At 32.5% G+C, this 22,271-nt stretch overlaps 2 protein-coding genes across 3 annotated transcripts; one reads left to right on the forward strand and one right to left on the reverse strand.

Moving 5' to 3' along the window:
* The first annotated feature begins 5,344 nt into the window (after positions 1–5,344).
* On the forward strand, positions 5,345–7,622 carry LOC121122815 (glutathione peroxidase 2-like). 2 transcript variants are annotated; one of them, XM_040717873.2, is made up of 4 exons: positions 5,345–5,662; positions 6,761–6,883; positions 6,949–7,077; positions 7,148–7,622. In XM_040717873.2, exons 1-4 carry the CDS (start codon positions 5,618–5,620, stop codon positions 7,394–7,396), a joined length of 546 nt encoding a protein of 181 aa, XP_040573807.1. In that variant the 5' UTR covers positions 5,345–5,617; the 3' UTR covers positions 7,397–7,622. The 2 variants fall into 2 exon arrangements, with proteins under 2 accessions (XP_040573807.1, XP_071746452.1); XM_071890351.1 differs by lacking the exon at positions 5,345–5,662 and adding an exon at positions 5,692–5,893.
* An 8,140-nt stretch (positions 7,623–15,762) lies between these two features.
* Positions 15,763–19,858, reverse strand: Sf3b1 (splicing factor 3b subunit 1). The gene has a single exon (XM_040717463.2). It carries the CDS (start codon positions 19,748–19,750, stop codon positions 16,046–16,048), a length of 3,705 nt encoding a protein of 1,234 aa, XP_040573397.1. The 5' UTR covers positions 19,751–19,858; the 3' UTR covers positions 15,763–16,045.
* Between the last annotated feature and the right edge of the window lie 2,413 nt (positions 19,859–22,271).

Here is a 22,271-nt window from a genome sequence, read left to right on the forward strand (position 1 = left end):
TAATCTAAGTTCAATCGTCCTAAAAAACGGTATGGAATAATATTTTATACCAGTAGCACAAACACGCCATTTTAAAGATAGCCCATGACAAAATAAAAAGATCTTATTAATATTTAGTTTGTTTATGTTAAAATTTTAACCTAAAACGATTTACTATAAATATATAATAGGTAAGTTTCTATTGTAAAATTTGCACATCCTTTCGACACTTTGAAAGTACAACATATAATTGAGCATATGAAAATACTGATTTTGGTAAATATAATTATTATAAGATGTTCCTTCTTCAAACATAATGAAGATACATACTAAGCCTAACTCGCTAAACCTCTTTTTCCCTTTCCCCCCCTTTAAATTCCTATTCAATATACGTTCTCCCTTTTTCCGTTAGGACAATTATTATTATTTTTTTTTTTAAATTTTGGTGTATTTTTGAATCTACAGCCCATACGTTAAAAAAAAATTTAAGACACAGGGAATCGATTTTGTTTAATGAAAAAACCCAAATTATTAGTGAAAAAATAAACTTTCTCTCAAGAGCCCATCAATCTTGTCTGATCAGAATGAACCATACCCCTACATGCGTAACTCCGATATCTGAACAACTTTTATTTTATCTTTAAAGTCTGCATACGTCTACGTTTATAAAGTAAATTCGATTTATCATTGTTTTTCTTAGCGGGCCGTACATCAGACACATACATAAATTATTTTAATAGTTATATAGGATTATAAAGCACTTCAATAATTCATTGATTTCTAAAATTCTGATAATCGACCCACTCTAATACACATCTTGAATTCCCTGAAAAGCTCTAGGATTGATAAAAACTTCCTGTTGTATCCTTGTGCAACATAAATATGCTTTAATATGATATTAAGCACATGCCAAGCTCATGTTTGTAATACAAAAAGCAGATAGATGAATAATTATTAAATATCGCCTGGCCCCCAATTTTTTCAGGTGTAATATTTATCGCCACCTGGGCCTCCCTCTAAAAAAATGAGGCCTCCAATCAAAACCGTTTAAGGTATAACACATGGCTTAATGCAAATATCTCATGATAATAAATAACATACCGAATCAATATATTTTCTAAAAAACTCCGTCATTTTACTTACACAATAGAGTACAAATTATTAATGAGACTTTTACGTGATTATCGATCATTCATGTAAATCCTAAGCATTTTTTAGCATGCGAGTTTCATTGTTTTTGTTGTTGTTGGCATCCTGAACAGTTGTTTAATTTTCTAAAGCTATTATCATTATTGTTTCATTCTTGAGGAGGGAACATTAAGTATAAAGTGTTCCAACGAGCTGCACAGCTGGCCTTGATGAATTCCAAGGAAAAGTTGTTCCACTACTCCGTGATCACGGCCTTTAGGGCATCAACATTCTTTTGATTAGTCCTATTCGTCTTGCCCTCCAAGATGTAAAACAGCAAAGTCCAGGGGGCTCACGTCGGGTGAGGACGAAGACAAGAAGTCTACCAACTAGAAGGTAGCCATGTTCTCCCTGTAGAAATGCTGCATCTTCTTGGGAGTGTGTGCTGGGGCACCGTCTTGGGTCAACAGTTAGTTAGTTGTCCCTGGGGAACGTGCTCTTCAACCATAGTAAGGAATGGTGCCTGAGTACATTGTAGTAGACGTTTGTGTTGCCTTTGTCGTTGGCCTTGATGAAGTAGAGAGGTATTTTGCTGCTGCCGGACGTCACGACGCCGAGGACCATGAACTGAGGTGAATGTTTGGTCCTGAAAGTTCCTGCAACCTGAGCTCTTGATTTAGCTAAGAAGCTTTCATTTCTCCTGTTCAGAACAGTGTCCACTATGAAGATCTTCTTATCAGAGTAAATCTTGTTCATGAAGGAGATCGCGTACCCTCTTCTGTTTTGCTTGTTGCTCGGACATTTTTGATCGCACAAAAACAAAACAAACCTCAAATTGTAGCCTTTTTAGCTCTTTTGAATGGTACTAAGTAAAAAAATTTCAGACTTGGGGTAGACAGCCCAAAAGAGGATTCTAATTTTTGAGTCCTCACACTGTAAATTTGTAAATCATAATTAGTTGTTCATAAATTTAAATTTTAAAAAGTTAATTACTTTCCTCTCGCACTGGAGTCAATTAATTTATGGCTGACTCATATTCAGGAGTTTGACACCCCTCTTTAGTTAGATATTATTATAAGTCAGCTTCCTCCCTCCTCGGCTTCTGATCTAATTTAACTACCTCACTGATAAAAAAAACTTGCAAACTGACAATGGGCTATTTCCTATTATTATACTTTTCTTTTTTTGAATTCTTCTGAACGACGTCGTCTAGTCTAGGTATTTTATTGATTTGTAACCGTAATTTTGTCTCCAAAAATGAGCTCAAAAAAGTCATATTATCCATATAAATAATTATGCATAGGCATCGGGAGCCGATTTAAATATCTGATACTTCAAAAAAGGCCAATTCCGATTAATAAGTACACCCCTACTAAACATCTAGATAGACAATAGGCACACAACCTCCGTATTATCGCCATGTAATAAAATAAATTAATAATCATTTTTCTATTTAATTAAAAAAAAAGTATTAAATATTAGCTTTAATTTTAAAAGTGATGAATCATGATCGCGGAGATAAGGAGGTGCCCTTAAGAATATCCTCATTTGTGTAATTGAAGATAAAAATGAAATTGTGAATCGTACAGTGAAAGATTGTATTCATTAAAAATGCTTTAAATAATATTGTTCCAAAGGCAATTCGTGATCATAATCAAATATAAATGGATTTGAAGGAACGAAACCCTAATTCGAATATCAGATTTCATTATATTCCTATCGGATATATCATTCAATCTCATATGTCCTATATTATTGAGTATCAAGTCAAGACTTTATATTTAACCTGATAGAAAAATAGTTTTCATGAAGAGACTGCATAGATTTGAGAAACTATTCATCCCATATCTATCTGTGTTATTAAAGTGTCAGTTCCTTCATAGCAGTGCATATTTTCACTTGTATTATATAAGATTCATATATTGATGAACTTACTTAATCTTCAGCAAAACTGATGAAATGAACATTTCATTTATAATTGGTCCAAAAATTGTGTTTTTGATTGGACTTCCATAATGTGTTTATATTTATGGTTCATTCCTGGAAAATATATTATCCCCAATGCATATTGAACATGTATGAATATATTTCTACTTGATTCCGTAGCATTAACAAGAAAAAATTTAAAATTAATTTACAGATTAAAAACCTAGGAATAATTTGTACAATTTTGAAATCAGTTTGATATTTCTTTCAATTTAAATCGACTTTAATTATATGCACTAGAGTGTGATCGGACACTTTGCCAAATGTCACTTTCCCGAAAGGATAGTGTTGGATCGACCTAAAAAAACTATAACGACTGCAGTCCTTTCAGTCCGGTCCTTATAAAATTTTTGAGTCTTAGGACCGGTCCTTATCGGTCTTTTATGATAACTACAAGAGCTGTTACTAACTACATCCTTTCTACGTTACTAATAACCTCTTTCAAAGAGACAAGATACCTGAAGTTTGAAGTAGGAGGTGTGTGGCTAGAACTTATTATTATATGTTCTAACTATCATTTGTCATTTTCTTCGTTTTTATGTTATTCAATCCTAGCTATGAGTGAAGAATAGCTAGGAACACAAGGGGGAAAAACTGATTCTTAGGACCATTGAGTAGAAAAAAAAGATCTGGCCGGTGAAAAAAAAAAAAAAAAAAAAGACTGAAAAAGAAACAATCAGTCCGAGGACCGGTCCAACACTACAACCGTACCCTTTGCCGAAATTTGATCGAATGAACTTTTTTTAGAAAAGAAATCCTTAAAAGAAAAAAAATTGTCTGGTTTTTTCAGTATTTTTTTCTTTCTAAACGTTCATTTCCCCCTTCATTTGGGAGGGAATAAGCTTCAGTACCTCCAGACCCCCCCCCATCCTTCCTGCATACGCCATGTATTTATATTTAGTTATACAGCAAGAGTTATGGAATGCTGATTTTAGTAGTTCTATATACATTTATAATGTTCCTCTTCTCTCTTAATATCGATCACTACTCACCGAGAATGTAAGTGGATAAATATAATAGTACGCTTATCTTAAATTTATTTATGATAATTTTTTTTAAATGCCTTTTCTGTTGAGACATTATGTCCACCTTAGTGGTTTAGTTCAATTTGTCATCGGTTTAAGAATAGTCCATTAGTTATATATAGCTTGGGTTTTAAAGCCTTTCCTAAGCTTGAGAAACTACAATTGTATATCTACGGAGACGAAATGAAATATTATTTTTCACTTATAAGGACGTCATTCAAAGGAAATGGATTAGTAAGAGACATATGAATGAAACATATGTAAATACACTTAACTATATAAATAGTTAGTTAAAAATATTATGTTTTGCTTATATAATCGAATCAAAACAGTATGGTGATATTAGAGTTATTGTGTGATTTTAAATGGGAAAAATGATCCGCAGTTGGAGGGGATGTAGCCCCCTGTCCCCAAATGAAGGAATTTTTGTTTTTACTAAAAAGGATCCGCTCCCCCACCCATATATATATATATATAATCATGCGGACGCCCTGGGATTAATCCATGCTTGAACCAAACGAAGACAGGTATATATAAATAGGAACTCGATGTTATTATTTATACTGCTATGGCATTCCTTATTTATTCGATCCAGTCCAGTCTTAAGACCGGTTCTTTGAGTCTTTAGGACCGGTCTGTCGGTCCTTTGGACTGTCAGTACGAGAACATGATTAAAAAAAGAAAATATATATTTGAGTGACGTTATCAAGGACCGAACTTCGTAAGTTTTAGGACTAATATACAGGACTGAACTAGACCGAGACTGAACTGGATGGGACTGCAGTCTTCGGACCTAAATACGGACCAACACAACACTACTTACTATATGCCCCATTGCGAATAAAAAAATATGAATTTCTAATCAAATATGAAGAATCTGTGCCAAACAATGTAAAGAAGATATTTAATAAATTTTATATATTCCTTGAGGATATTCATGCATATTTGAGCATAGATAAATCGTTTAGACATTTGCTTCTTCATTTGAAATGATGAAGTGGGCTGCACTCATACTCATAGGTAAGAGCTGAAGGAACTATATTGATAGGATAAGCAGGATTATACATGTACAATATTGATGAAAAAAACATGTCCGCGAATTTAACCTATTTCATTTCCTGCAAAAAAAAATATGAAACAGGATTTATGATGGTATACACACATTACCAAAAGAATGGATCATTGCACGCCTGGAACCAGTTGCCAGTGCTGTAATAATATACTGCAAATAGATTTGAATACACATATTATTATGTATATTCAGTGCAAAAATTAATAGAACTAACCAAATAATGGGTCTAGGTTAAATCTGAAAAGACTCTTTAACACTTGATTGCGGAAATTCCCTACAGCCTGCAAAAAATAAAATGTAAATTATCAGCTTCGATAAGGAAAAAAAAAAGAAAAAAGGAAAAGAAAAAAATTAAGAGAGGTCGAAGTACTGCATTGTCTCAGTGCTCTTTTAGCGTGCAAACAAAGAAGGAACACGGGACAGGAACATGAGTTTCTTTGATTTTAAAGTCAACAGGCTGGATGGAAGTGAGGTAAAAAATATTATTATTTATAATTGAATTCAATGTCTTTATATCGGATTTCGGTAGTCACTCAATTTATCTGATTCTATATTTAATAAATCAATGTGTGCTTGTGTATATTTTGTTAGTCAGTTACTGTTAATTTATTCGATCATGTTGAGCAAGGGCGGAGTTAGTCGGGGGCTAGGCCCCACTGAACTTAAAAATAGATTTTATGAAAATATATATTTATTATGTAAGGTAATAAATGGTGCCTCTTTTACTTTTTTCAAACTCCACCTATGATGTTTTTGTAAATATTGACATTGTACTTAAAGATTGTATATGGGGGAAAATTGTCTAATTTCCCACCTTTAAAAAAAAGTAATAACTGATATTAAAATTTAATATAATGTAAAGGTTCTAAAACACGTCATAACATATTTTATTGACTGTAAAGAACTCCATATTAAAAATGGTGTATTATTTGGTGATTACATTATCTTTTTGAATTTTATATCACGATGATGATAATTCAAAAGTTGGCATGACTCATTTTCCGTACAAGATAACAATCTCTCCTTTTGTATTGTAATAATTAATTGGTAGAATGGAAATACAAATGTATAGCTACGCTTTTAATAAAATAAAGTAGACTGAGTTCATGTTTACTATTTTCTTGAGACCTTATCATCTATATGCTTATTTCTTGAACTCATTGTAACGGATAATTCTTCTATTAAGAAGCATGTTCTAAATTTAGATATAATATTAGATATTACGTTATTATTATATGAATGATTCAGACCCTTAACTTAAATGCTGGAACAACACAATTAATGGAATATGCGATAAATAATGCTATTTTTAGCTTCGTTTTCTATGTTATTGCACTTTAATAATGATTTTATTCATAATTTTTGATTCAGTTTTAAATATTATGATAATACACTTAGTTTAAAGATAGGCCCACTTACAAGTTTGAAGTGCTACAAGAAATTCTAAATTTTGATTATTATTATTAAGTAACAATGTGACAGGGTGTCTTATTCAATTGTATTCATAATATTTTAATGCTTCGAATGATATTGATAAAAGGACTCGCATCTTGGGAATTTCTTTTTACAGTTTAGTTTCTCTGCTCTGAAAGGGAAGGTTGTTCTTATTGAGAACACGGCCTCTTTATGAGGTACGACTACTCGGGACTTTACGCAGATGAACGAGCTCTGCGAAAAGTTTGGAAATCAATTAGTAAGTTCACCCATCTATGCCTGCATGACATTTCAAAACGTTATCCTTCTTTATTACTTAATTAGGCCATTCTTGCGTTTCCTTCTAACCAATTTGGTCATCAAGAGAACTCGGATGGTGAAGAAATCATGGCCATCCTCAAAAATGTCCGACCAGGGAATAATTTTGTCCCTAAATGTATCATGTTGAACAAAGTACGTAATTTAACATGATTTAAAAAGCTTAATAACTTGTAATAATGTGCAATTATTTATCTATCTTTAGATTAAAGTTAATGGAGCTGATGAGGACCCTATCTTTACCTGGCTCAAGTCCCAACTTCCCATGCCTGTCGATGATAGTGAGTCCTTCATGATGCATCCACAAAACATTATTTGGAGCCCAGTCAAGCGAACAGACATTGCTTGGAATTTCGAGAAGTTTCTTATTTCACCTTCCGGAGAGCCTCTTCGGAGATATTCAAAAAAGTTTCAGACAATCAACATAGCAGATGATATTTCTGCTCTTATTTAAATATGGCCATACATATTATATGTTAAATTATGTTAAAGATGAAATAATTGGGATTAGGATGGCCTGAATTTGCAACTATTCTCAATTTGGGACGATTTCTTTCTTTAAAAAATGTAAATAACATTTCGAGGGATATCTGATGTTATTCTGAGATTTTCAAATTCTTGTTTTCCTACCATTTATTCATCTTTTATCATTAAATCTAAATAAATCATTTTATCAAAGACTTCCATTTTTCATTTTTTTTTAAACAAACAAAAAATTATGTACATAATTAGAAGCTTTTTTTTTGGGGGGTTCTGATAAATTTTCTAAACCATATCTTCTAGCATATTTATCAACGGTTTGAATTATTGAATGGTTTTATCTTATTATGCAAACAACATATTCACAGTTTCATGTTAATATTTAATATATAAGAGTATACAATACACGTTTACTGTTCACCTCATATTTATTTTAATGCTCAGAGGAAAGGAACTATCGATTTAATAGGATCGTTGGAGGCGGTGAAAAGCATATCCTTTCATTTTTTTTTTGTTGCCAGTTATAGGAATACATAATAAGGGCATTCATTCTAATCTTCAGATGTTGGCATGATAATATCAAGTACGTTCACATATTTTTTGCTTGAAGAGAGAGGGGGGCTCTCTCTTAGGCTAACTCAGAAATGTGACGACTAGTAAATCTAATCGACGACGTAGGATTACATCGCAAAAATTATTTTTTTATTTTAAAGAGGTGGTATATAAGGTGTGTCGATAGGAAACTTACAACGTAGTCTGGTTGACGTTAGGTGAAAACTTTTTTGATGACGTCACAACGGACACAAGTTAAGTGTTAATTAATAATTATAGATAAATACTAGAAGCCAAAGGAGGATAAAAAAGTTGTGAACTGCGTGGAAATACATTTCATTTATCGTGATTTGGATGGATCTTTGGATATATTCATCTACGTCCGCCCATCCTTTGCATTCCTAGGAATTCACATTTTTTCTACTTGGATACCCAAGTATTGGATTCTGATCCTCTTTTCAACTTCATGTTTAAAGGATCTTGCCTCTTTGTGCCTCACTCGGTGGATATCATCTCCTTTAATGGAAGAATCCTTTATTGTGTAAATGCGATTCACATCAAAGTGTCTGACCTCCGGAATCATTGCCTCTATGCTCAAGAATACATAAATTCTTCCAGATCTTTTACGACATCATCGTATATTTCTCAATATAATAGCTATGGAGTTCCATAAAACGACAAAATAATCTACTGAAAGATCCAGTGAGGAAAATGGATAGTTCTCTTCCTCCATCCATTGCTCCTTAATTGAAGTTCTTGAGTCATTTTCTCCTTAAGTCAAAACTGCTTAGTCTTCTACTCTTAAGAAAACTATTTCATTGATAAGTGTCATTGATGCATATAATGTAGTAATGTCTGGTCTATATGGATAATTATATAACCTGGACACTTTAAGCCTGATCCCCTAATTAGTGATTTCTTTATTATTTGTGAGTCCCTTTGGGAATGGGAAAACAAGCAGTAGATTATTTTAGACTTTAAAGATAATATGCCTCTCTTTTCTTGATAGTTTTGTCTGTAAAGCATATTCTATTCTGCTATTGCTTATAAATAGTTATTGAGAACTATTAAGTGATTATATTTAAAAAAATATAAGTGACTTTTTAACTTCTGTAGATTTTATTGGAATATTTAAATGTCGTTGCAATTTCCAAACTTATTGATTCAGGAATCCTCTTCCAAGTAGCTAAATTGCTTGTTAGCATATTGGAATATTACTATGTCGAAAATTTGTGATCTTTACAAAAATAAATAAATTACAAAGTGTTTGCCATACGAGCTAATTATAAGTTGTTTGATGGAAGGCAATATTTAAAATGTATCAAAGATATATTAAGATTATTGGATTAATTCGGTTTTATTTTGGACTTTCAAATACTATTTCGTTACTAAGATTCTTTTCATGCGAGTAGAGACTACAAAATTATTCGTATTATTAGCTAAATAACTATTATTTGTTTGTTTTGTATTACTAACTATTCCATGCTATATACAAGTGGGTATGTTTTAGAAAACTTGATTTTCCTCGTATTTTTAATATATATAGAGAGAGAGGTAGAGGTAGAGAGAAGATTTAAAATCACAAGGCAAAAGAGGTTTATTCCAAGATTAAGAGAAATATAAGGTTAGACCATCATGTAATCGGGCTTTCTAGAATTTTCAATATGATGTACTTATAGACTATTGTACTGACTAGTGGGCAAGACAGGCAGATTTTGACAAAAAACACAACTAATTATAGTTAATGACGTCACTATTGCTAGAATTTTTCAATTTAATGTATCGCACCGACTGCTGGGCAAGAAAAACAGATTTGGCAAAACACGCAAACTCTCATCTACTATGACGTCAATATTAAAAGCGTGGAGGAAGCATGACATAAGTCGTACACGCGTTACGGTATAACCTTGTATTTCTATTGATCTTGGATTATTCAAGGCATCATGTTCGGTTATGTTAGCAAGATAATTACATTGAACTCTATTTTTATCATATTCAAGATAAATGACAAATTAAGATCTTATTGTTAGCTTATGTTTTTCAAATGAGTATTTCTTATTTAGTGCATAATATCCACATACTCTTAATATATTATTGATTTCTTTACTATACTGATGGTTATATAATTTTTAAATGTATATTTTGACTTATTTTATTATTATTAATCTATTTTTTTAAATTAATTTAAGTTCAGTTATCATTGGAGGGTAATAATTGTCCAATAAGAATAAAAATACTATTATATAATGTATTAATATAATTAGTTAATAAATTTGAATTTCCTTCTCAATTGACTCCTCTGTGACGTCATGAAACCAGGACAATAGTAAACAAAAGTAAAGAAATCACTTATCGACACTATTTTATTTATATATAATCACTGTAATATATAAGGTGTGCGATAAGAGATTTCTTTGTTTTTGTTTACAATTGTACTGGTGACGTCACAGAGGAGCCAATTTAGGGGGGAAACTCGATAAAACTTCGATAAAATATAGTATTTTATTTTCTCATCAGACAATACTATTTGTGTAAATTTTTACCCTCGGACGATTACGGCACTAAAATTATCTACAAAAAGTGAATTAAAAGTTGTTTTAATGAAAAGTAGGTCCAAGCATAAATTTTCAAATTAATATACAAAAATAGTGGATATCTGATGAATTTGTACTGGCTTATATTTGTTTACGCCTAATACCTATAGAAGAAGACATAATTCTTGGAATAATATGAGTAAACACTGAACTTGGCTCTGTTGTGACGTTATTAAAAAAGTTGTCAGCTAACGCCAACCAGACTATGTTGCAAGTTTCTTATCGACACACCTTATTTATAGTCAACTTGCCTGATCCTCATTATTTATTAGATGAACATGTATAAGTTATGTAATTTTAAAAAAAAAGACCCCCTTCCCCTATAACAAATTACAAATTCTTGCTTTGCCCCTCCCACGCGGAGGGGCTATGTTTGTTAAGGCTACAAAGTCGAAAGTATTAAATTAAATTAAAATTAATGATAGGATGATTTAAAAAATAATCACGATGCCAATACTATTCTAGTAAAAATTCCCGTTTCTGATTCTTTAATATTTTAAATAATAGTTAAAAAATACCATTTTGCTATAAATTTGTAAGAATTACAATTCATAAAATAAATCGCCTTACTTTATTTAATGTTAATAATATAATATGAAGGCAATCTTTGACAATTTTTTCCGAGGTGAATCTTCCCGGTGCGAGTAATCACACGGCAAACATTCTAAAGGTAAATTTTGCAAAGTCGAGCTTTCCTAAATCCCTTTACAAAAATGATTCCCCTAAAATAACAATATCTGCACCGACCGTATCTGTGTGAAAAACTTTTGTTCACATTTAGTTTGTGTTCATTTTTTTCTTTTTCATAACTTAAAAACTAATAAATAGTAAAATACTAGTAATTAATAATAATACGTAAGAATCTGAATCGCAAATTAAACATTACTTTCCCGATTAATCGTCCCATCACTAATTAAAATATTGCTGTGCGAGTGATTATTTTTAGTCAGTAACAGAGTGGCACGACTTTCATAGATGAGGCCATATGTAAATGTATAAAAGTTGTCTCTTTTTATTTTAGGGGCCATGTACAATGTATGTACATTTTTGTGTATCAAATGTGAACATGGGGGAGAGAGGGGATGGGACAAAATGCCAAACACGTTCGTATATACTTTTCTACATGATCATAAGCGCAGAAGATAAAATTTTTTAGAAGGCAACGTCAATAAAAAAGGCATAATTTCGAAAATTAATTTTCCTAATATTAGCAATTGCCAGTGATGAAAATAATATACTAAAAAAGCCGAAAATTAACGTAGTCGTCCTGATAATTTGTAGAATGTTTGGGAGAAGAGCATCTTAGCTGCCATGATGTTTCATTAAATTAGGTACGGCCAGCCATGAGATGAAGAAAATAAACAGAGCCCCCACTCTGAATCTAGTAATTATATGGGAAGGAATTACTCCGATGTCGATTCTCAATTCTAATCGTAGTCCAACAAGCACTTACACTTATAACTCCGTAACAAATCCTCAGAGTTATTCTTTGTCTTTGGCACACTAGTGATTACTCTTTACTTATTATTCACTCCTCAAGAATAAAATAATAATCAAAAAAGCTTTAGAAAATTAAAAAAAAAAAAAAACACCTGTTCAAGTTGCAACTAGAAAAATACTTTCCACTATCATATGTTTTTCAACTCTGACAATTACAATATTGTCGAGTGGAATGCCTCTCTCTGCTCTCCCGTTGCCTACAACTACATTTATACAGATGGCCCCAAACAAAAAACAATTGTTTTTTTTTCTAAGAGAAGTTACTGATCTTGTATTTTTTTTATCTGAAAGAAAATTTCGGATCTTCTTTCGATGAGACGTCCACTTAAATTATCCTGACTCTTCAGTATATTTTTCACCGAACTGATTTTTAGGATGCAATTTATTGTTTTTTTAATCTTATTTTTCCAAGAAAATAACGTTTCCAATCTTGTGTTTTGTTTTTTTAATTTTCGGATATCTTCTTAAAATATTGCACCTTCTTTAATTTAAACCCCTTACCATATGTGGAGTTTGCAAGGGGCAGTCACCTAATTCTCAAGATATATTATATGGACAATTATATTTTATATTCTTAGTATGTAAATAAATAGAATTTAGTCCGTAGAACAAATTTCAAACTCTGCCTATACCTCTTGCCACTGTTATTAGATTATCTTATGGAATGAATCGAAACATTAAACCTAGCAAAATGTAAAAATACTCCTCTGATCAATAATCAGATTCACATATAGATCATGCATAGCTCTTGCAAAGTATTTTTTGAAGAAAATTTATCTATCTTTGAAACAGAGAGTTAATAAATTTAATTATAAATATTATTATGAATGTACAAACTTGTTTTCATATCAAAATACAAATGTACTATTGACCAAATATTATTTAATTTATCTAAATTGTTCACTCTTAAATATATTTATAATATAATGCACTTGCAACCCACAGTTACTAAGAAATAATGGAATGTGAAGCCCTTGTTGGCAAAAAATTGACAATGCCTGACGCAAATAATTAATGAACCATATCACACAAGCAGGTACTATCTGGCTCCATTTTCACTGGGAGAAGGGCATGTATAAATATTGTCACCCTTAGAATATTACCATTTTTTAGGGGAAAAATATCAATCTTTTTTTTTTTTGAAAATAAGCATTTTCTTCTTGTAAAAAATTATAAAATTTCTGCCTCTTGACATATATTAGTTGCACAGTGGTCATAACTCATAGGCAGCTAAAGATGGAATCTCTGTAAAGAAAAAACTAAGTATAGCGATAAAAAAAGAACAACGGTTCAGTGTGTGCTCTTTCTTCTTTTTATTCATTATTTAATAAGACGTGGTTGTGTTAACATCTCCCTCTAAAAGATGGTTGTATGTCTCTTACCCCCGACCAACTACTCCCCCCGTCCTTTAACCTACGACCAATTACCTACTTTTACCCCCAAACCCTTCACCCCCAGCTTTTTACCCCCTATTACAATAAATAGCAAATATACGACCAAACATTCAACCTTTTAACAACCATACAAACGTAATTATTCATTTAACCAAGAAGGAGTCCTTGATTGAACTTAATGACGTAAAAATTAGTGATATGTATTATTATTAATTAATACATCTCATCAAATACGAGATAATAATTATATGCATCTAAGGCAGTATTTTGAATTTTTCTATTACAAATATACCGTTGATATTACTTGAGAAGATTTTGGATGATTCTATTTGATTTTTATTATGTTGAAACACATATATTAAAAATGAGATATAATTCACCTGTTTATTTTGGATATGAATAACTCTATTTCACCGTATTTAAGGAGTTATCCTAAAATCCTTATCAGACATTTATTATAACATCATGTGTATACTCCTTCAATATAATCAATCCCTAAATATAAATAACATACTAAAATTCAATGTTTTACCAACTTTTTGTCATGGGATTAAGGAGATTAGATTAGGCATTATTACAAATATTTATTGTATCTTATATATTATGCCTATGGTTAAAAAATAAGCTAAGTATATATTTTAATTGAAATTTTTATTTATTTTAGTATTAAAACTTTGATGATTTATAGAACTCATAATTACATTACATAATTACAAGTTTGATAGCTCAACAATCGATCCAAGCAACCATAACATTCATTGGTTACTTTGGCCCTCTATGATTCACTAACTGTACTTCTCAATAATAAAAATAGAAAAGGATGGAGGTTAAAGGGTCCAGGGGTAGTTGGCCTGTTCCCGATCATACACGTTCAGAAACGTTCGGGAGGATCCCAGACATGTGACAACATTAATTAAATTTACAAAACTTGGTTCCAGTTCTAATAATCGTAAAAAGACCGAATCCTCAGTTTTGACCTGAAATGCCACATATACTTGAATCTGAGCCTAAAAAATGGTTAATATCGTATCTTAAAAAACCCGTATCGAGTCGTGAGTAGTGTTAGATCAGTCTCCCCCCCCCCTTTCAGTCTGTTTTTCTAGCGGTCAGATTCTTTTTATCATTCAACGGTCCTAAGGACCGATTAGTTGGTCTTATAATCCTACCTATCTTGCCCCATCCCCTCCCCCCTTTATATTTTTTTTTTCATCGGTCAGATATATTTAGCTATTCTTCACTCATAGCTAGGATTGAACAATATAAAAACGAAGAAAATAATTAATGATTGCTAGAACCAATAATAATAAGTTCTAGCGACACACCTCCTATTTCAAACTGCAGGTATCTTTTCTCTTTGAAAGAGGTCATTATTAACATTCCCCACCTGAAATGACATAGTTGGTAACTACGTCATTTCAGCTGTTGTAGTTGCCATAAATGCCTAATAAGTACCGATGAAAAGGCTAAATTTCTTTATTAGGACCGGCCTATACAGGGTGCGTGGACAAAATTTGCCGCATTTTAAAGACGACATTACTCCAGCTGATGTCTGATCCGTCTGTTTTTGGTGCTAAAATTTGGCCATAAGAAATATTGGAAGAAATATTATATTTTCCTTTTTTTCCCATATGAGTCAATTTTTCTTTATGTGTATAATAATAAATAAGAGTAAATAAGGACTGAATATATTGTATTTAACATTTCTATGTCAATATACAGATTTCAGCAAAGGTTGGTATTCCACATTTTTTTTTTAATTATAAATTTTAAATAAAAAACACATTTCTTACCAAATCCCACAGATATCGTTGAATATGTTTATTTCCAAAAAATTGCCTACAAAAATCTATCTAAATACATATGATGTACTTAGTATGTATATAAATTTTTACAAAAGAATAAGGATCTATGACTTAAGTGGGGAAAAAATAACTTCTATGGACTTCCATGTCTAGTCCTTATAATTTCTTTACCTTTGACAATAGTCAATTTGAAAAGGAAACCTAAGAATAAAACCGAGAAAAGTAATAAAAATCTTTTTTTTTCTCACGGTTCTAGCACCGAGAACGGAAAAATTATGCAAATTATCCAAATTATTAAAGAAAAAAAACGACACCACCCGGATCTAAAATTAGGACCCCAAATCCATCCCTACTATAGAAGCTCCTTTCTTATTAAAAAAAGAGTTGATTTTATATTAAAAATGAGAAACATGTAGTATATATTCTCAATATCTCAAATTCAACAATTTTTAATCGAATCCAACAGTTATTTTCCAAGTATTTAATAGTATTTTAAGATTTATTTTTTAAATATTTGATGTTTTATTTATAATATTAAGGAAAAATTAAGATTTGAATACATGTAATATTGTACATACAGTTGCTTAATAACATTTGATAACTAAAAAAAGAAAAAAAAAATCTTTCTTACGTATGTAAAAATAAGACGCCGTGGAAAAGAGAGATTATTCCTTGTATATAGCTAGATAGATAAATTATAAAAAGCAATAACATATCATCTGTAAAGCTTTTATCTTAATAAAATCCATACGTAGGAAATTTCTTAGGTGATACAGCTCAATCACAAAACATAATCTAATTCATATCTTTCAAAAGAATTTTTCGCATCATTGGGTAATCTGACATAGCCAGCAACTAATGCGTCTTGAGATCCTATATATAATGAATTATAAATTTTCCAATAGGAGTCGCGAACTTTGCGCGCAGGATGATAGAGACCCTGTACTATGTAAGACAAGACTGCAATAGGACCCAATGAAACTCGGATACCTTCGACTGCATCCATAAATGCTTGTACAAGATGAGGAGAGGTTTCAAATACATTTGGCCACACAAAATTCATGAGATGAGTCAACGCATCTTCACACCCAAATCCAAAAACACCTAAAGACATGTGTTTGATAGCAGCACAAGCGGTTTGTCGATGTACCAAGTCTCTGTCCATAAGAGCATCTTCTAAGAGAGGTGTAACTGCATATATATAATCCTTCCCCATCTCTCCGATATATTCAAAGAGAAAGGATAATGATTTAAGAACTCCATTTTGTACATTTAGTTCTGGAACTCTATATTCATTCATCAAACCTGGCAATACTGTGAAAGGGGAACAGGTTTCAGCAACTATGGCAATTGCAACAGTAGTGCATACCCTATTTTGACGTTCTTGCACTTTAAGATTGTTCAGAAGTGTAGCTAAAACATCATGAGGTCCAATCGCCTTAGCAATGTAGCCAAAAGTATTGACAGTGGCTCTACGAATGGCCTTTTTATGAGCTTTAAGAAGCTCTAAAAGTTCAAAACAAATACGCATCCATTCCCTGGCACTTACATACTCTGGGCCTCTATCAGCAATACGACCAACCAAGTCAATACAATTTTCTTGTACCTTTTCATGTCTATTCTTGAGAATGGGTGTAAGTCTGGGTAGTAAATCTTTGATAGGAGGGTTCATTTTCGACATTCCAATAACATTGACGATGCCTTTTAGTGCTCCAAGTATAGATCCCAGTACTTCAGGATACTCTTCACCGAGATATTCATACAGTACCACTCCTAAATGACTCATAAGTTTCTCTTCCTGACAAGTTTTCATAACAACAGCAATTCTATAAATAAGATCGGCAGCTTGTTGTCGTACTTTTGCAGATTTGTTGTTGAGTCGCCAGAGAATCGTACCACATATTTGTGGTAAATAAGCCTTGACACGTTTTCCTAAGGAATTAATAATAGTTCCGAAGCCGTTTAACATAACAACATCCTCTGTCGTTTGTTCTTGAAAAGCATATAAAATACCATCAATTAATTGTTCTTCCAAACGAGAATCAATATCGGCTGCACCAAGTCCACCCATTATTTTTTCAATTGATTCCATTACCATTTTTCTGTATTGCTCATTTTCATCCTTCAAATCATCAACCAAACGATTTATAATCTCGGAAGCACCAACTCGGTTAGCTATCTCAACCGTTGTATCAACTAACTGACGATAATTTCGACGATCTATAGCCATACGGTGGTTCCAGAAATGTTTAAAAAAATGCGGTAAAATTTCTTGCTTGATATAAACAGAATCTACACCATCCGTGGAACAGCACTGTTTTACCACTTTTAAAACGATCTTTTTCATCTCTTCATCTGGAGACTGAAATTCCCGGATTAGAATCAGCATCACTTCTCTCGTATAGTAGTTAGCATATTCAGCATCCATCAAAGGAATCAAATATCCAATTGCTTTTAAAAACGCAGCCAAGCCTTTACCTCTGTGTGTCCGTATACCCTTCCAAAGGGGTTTTAAAACAGAATCGAAAGACTCAATTCCATAAGGTGTAGCAGCTTCAGCTAGAGCAGCAAGAGCTAAGGCTGTAATTGTACGAACTTTTTGTTGTTCATCAATTAAACCATGTTCTATAATTTCTACAAGAGAACGCAAATGCGGTAATATAGCACAACCCATTAAGATAGCAATTTGTTGAACGATCTTGATTCCTGTATGACGAGCTTGCCATGACTTTTTAGATTTGCATACAGCCTTGAGAAATGGCAAAAGACTAGGTATACCTAAGGAAGAGGCCACTACTGCAAAAGCTCTCGCAGTTGTATTTCGAACATACTCATCCACATTATCGATGTCAGGTCGCATAGTGGAGATCATTGTGGCAAGACCAGCAGCTTTGGCCAAATTAGAAATGATCTCACGGCCTTCAGCCCTAGCATAATAATCTTCATCAATTAAAAGAGGCTCAATAACTACTAGAATTTTATGGACATATGGTCTTACAAGATCATCTAGTTTATAAAGTATACGATCAATAACTTTTACCAACAAATGACGCTCCTGATCTTCCAGTGTAGGAGACATCAAGAGAGGTAGAATTTGATTAAACAATGATCCAGCTCCAAATTCACGAGCTTTATCTGTGATGCGACGTAATGCACTCTTCCTCATGGGAGGTGTTCCATTCTTAATTTTCAATAACAATTTCATTATTTCTCTCTCCCTTTGTTCGTCAGGACTCAAAATATCCTCATCAATATCTATTAATAGCTTATCAAAATATTGGGCATCCTCTGGCTTGAGGAGAGGGAGATTAAGATCCTTCGGTTGGTTATCAAAAAATTTATTTGACTTATCAAACGATTCTTGTTGCATATAAAAACCAGTTGGAGTAGCAGAACTTGACATGGGAGTCGGTGTAGCCGTAATTTTTCGAGTTGGTGTTCTTAATGGAATGTAACCCGCAGGTGGGAGTACAACTTTATATCCAGGAGGAAACAGCGCATCCAATTCTTCATCCAATATAGGACCATTGCGGTCATCAATTTCCCGCTCCCATCGATAGGCTTGTAATTGCTCTGGTGTCATTTGCAGCAATTGTTGAGGAGAAGGTGTTGCCATTGCCATGGCCTTAGATCCCATAGGTGTGGAAATGGAAGGAGTGGCAAAAGAGGGTGTAGAAGAGAGGTTCACATTTGGAGTTAATGGTGCGGGTGTTGCATGACTCATAGCGACAGGTGTTGCTGAAGGCGTAGCTCCTGGAGTTTCATCCCAACGAGATCGTCGCTTAGAAGATGAAGGAGTATCCGCAAATCTTTTCAAGGACTTATCATCTTCTATGGAGTCGTTCCTGGGGGTTTCAGCCCAGCCCGTGCCCGACGCCATTTCTCTATCAGTCCGGGGAGTTTCATCCCAGCGATTTCTACGACCAGGTGTTGTGAGTGAGGGCAAAGGAGTGCCTCCACTGGGAGTCATCATGGTGTGTGAAGGGGTCGGAGCATGGCCGGAAGCATGTCCTGGGGTGGGCTCCCAAGTAGAAGGCACACTTGGAGTGTTCCAATTATCCCCTTGAGAGCCACCATTCACTGAGCCGGAGCTATGGCCTGGAGTCACCGCTTCCCAATGCTTCCCACTCTTCTTCTTCTTCTGTGCATCCTCCGCTTCCGACAACTTCTCACTGCCCTTCTCGGGTCTCTTCACCTCTTCTTCCATGCGGTCCCAACGGCCGCGCCGCTTCTCTTCCACCTCACTCATCACTTCCCGCATCTCCTTCTCCAGTGCAGCCTCCTTCATGATTTCAGCATAGCCTCTGGAACCCAATCCAGGTGTGGCTCCTCCATCCGCGAACGGATCCGAACGCACCGGAGAAATGAGGCCGAACTCGGGGCCAACCTTCCTCTTTTTCTTCCTCACGCCTATGTCCACATCCTCTCCATTCCCCTCGTCTGCCATTATTTCCAAAACTCGTCTCGTCTCCGTGATCTCGCTCATCTCAATTATTCAATTATATACACTACAATCTTTGAAATTAGATAAATTATTATTAAATGATAGTTCCTTCTTCAGTTCTTTGCTTCATCAGCTTCAAAGGAATAATATTTGTTTAGGAGTTCAAAACAATAATACTAAATAATACAAATATCTTAGCAAGACACGGAAGAGAAAGCACCACAAAACCTCGTACACTCAAATACCGTACATTGAATATAAATTTATATATATTTGTAATAAGTTCGTGAACCGTAGGACAAACTTGAGTCAAAATTGCAATATTGCATATATATATAAATATAATCAATGACTTCTAAAACAATAAAGATGATTTGGACTACTCTTTTCCGCGAAGAAGAGATGCCATAAGGTTCTCGTCCACCCCTTTTTCTCACTTAACGTCAGCATTGTTCAGGTCAGCCATTTTGTCAGCCTAAACTAACTAGGATTCATATATTGAAGATTCCTGGACTAAACAACCAAGTTTTTTAACAATAAAATCCCTCATTAAATTCGTATTATTAATAAAGTAAAATAATGGACTATAGGATGTCAATATAAAAATTTATCCCTCTTTGGCAAGTTTTATTATATACCTGACCCTAAAAGCCATTAAAAATATGATATTACATCGTTATACATTCTTATTTCCGTACTGTATAGAAAAATTAACAATTACAATGAAAAGAAAAAAATATTTTCCCACAACTATCTTAATGTTCTCGTGCCTAATCGATTAAAAAAATTTATTTATAAAATTCTAGTCCTTTGATATGGACTTTCATATCCTATTACTTTGATTTAATTTGAATATCCCTGTTTATCATTAGCATCAAGTAGTTTTCCATGTGATAAATTCTTATCTATTCATAGAGCTTTTTGATAAAGTTGAATCAAGATTTATTATAAGTTTTTCTATTTTTTTTTGTAGTAAAAATATCAACTTTGAGCCTCCTAGATGACGTTTCCTCAATTATAATCGAATTCCTAACGACAATGAAAACACATTATTAAATTCATATCTTTTCTTGACATTTGTATATCCCAGCCTTAAATTCACCTTTTTTAATGCTTTGTCAATGAGTTCTCATATAATGGAGGAGCACAAGCTCCAATCACGTATGGTATAGTATAAGAACTCATTGGCTTTGTCAAGTAGGCCAATCTGAATGTCATTGTACATAATATTTAAAAAGTTAATGAGTCGAGAGTCCTCAACTTGGAAGACAACATATTGGAATATTTAAATAAACCGATGAATAATAAATGATTATGATATCAGTTTATTAGGATTAATTATAATTAGTTGTCTTATTGAAGAAAATAGTTAAAACGTGAAATTTTTTTTAATATCTTAACAACGATTCTTGGATTCATTGACCTAAAATCATAATTAATTAGTGATTATAAAGTATATTAATATGAAATAAACATTTAAAGTTATTTTTTTACTTTCTGAATAATGGTTCTTAATCCTTAATCGCTTGAGTTTATAGTCTTTTTGGATAATTGTTTAGTCTTATTTGATAATTTATATTTATTTTGGTTTAATTTTATATATAAATAAATTTATTTTTTCAAAAAAAATAAATGTTAAAAAAAATATTTTTACTGTAGTGCAAATCTAAAAGTTAAAATACTTAAAAACAAATAAAAAGGTTCTGATATACAGCTTTAAAAATCTAATATGTGAGTATGACATAATTTATTATTAAAAAATGAATAGAAATCCACCTAATCCATTTTTCTAAGCATTGACATTAAAGGCATTATTGCATAGTGTGCCGTTGTTAGAATAAGGAATACTTTACATTAGACATTAATTTAAAATATTTTTTTTTGATGATTATAAGTTTGCAAAACTGTACAATAAAAGAGTAATTGTGAAATATAGTTATATTAAATATTCTTTTGAGTTTAATAAAAGGATTCAATTTTCTGTTGATAAATTAATAAATAAAATAAATATATAACCGCTTTAAAAATACCGGAATAAATAAATTTTTGCAATTCTTAAAGAAATCAGATCATATTAAAAGAGTGTAATATATTCAATCAAGTATTTCATGAATTCCCAAGCCATAGATAAGAATATAATTATACTTTTCAAATAGCCTTTCTCAACAAAAATATAGTGCTCATATTGATATATATTAGATGAGTTAATCAATTATTAAATTGTTATTGTTCATGCGTCCATGAATATTCAAATGTTGTCATATATCGTATATAATAGTAGGCTGTCTGCACTTGTTCTTTAAAAATTAATGAAAAGATTACCCTTTTCATAATTACGTGTTTTCTTGTATAAGAGTTTCATTATAATACACAAATGGTAAATACTAAATAGGGGCTAATTGTAAGTGTTGAATAGCAATGAGGGGTTTCTCGTAAGTTATAAGTGTAAGTTCTTGTTGCTTGTTGTCTATTTCGAGTAGAATTGAGGATCGACATTGGAGAGATTTCCGCCTATATGTACTTGCTATACACGGAGTGGGATTTGAGTACATTTCCTTCTTAT

Source organism: Lepeophtheirus salmonis, chromosome 8, assembly GCF_016086655.4.
Source record: "Lepeophtheirus salmonis chromosome 8, UVic_Lsal_1.4, whole genome shotgun sequence".
NCBI classification, from domain to species: domain Eukaryota; kingdom Metazoa; phylum Arthropoda; class Copepoda; order Siphonostomatoida; family Caligidae; genus Lepeophtheirus; species Lepeophtheirus salmonis.

Coding starts and splice junctions, on each gene's coding strand:
- Sf3b1 (XM_040717463.2), bottom strand. CDS start 19,750: ATGAGCGAGATCACGGAGACGAGACGAGTTTTGGAAATAATGGCAGAC.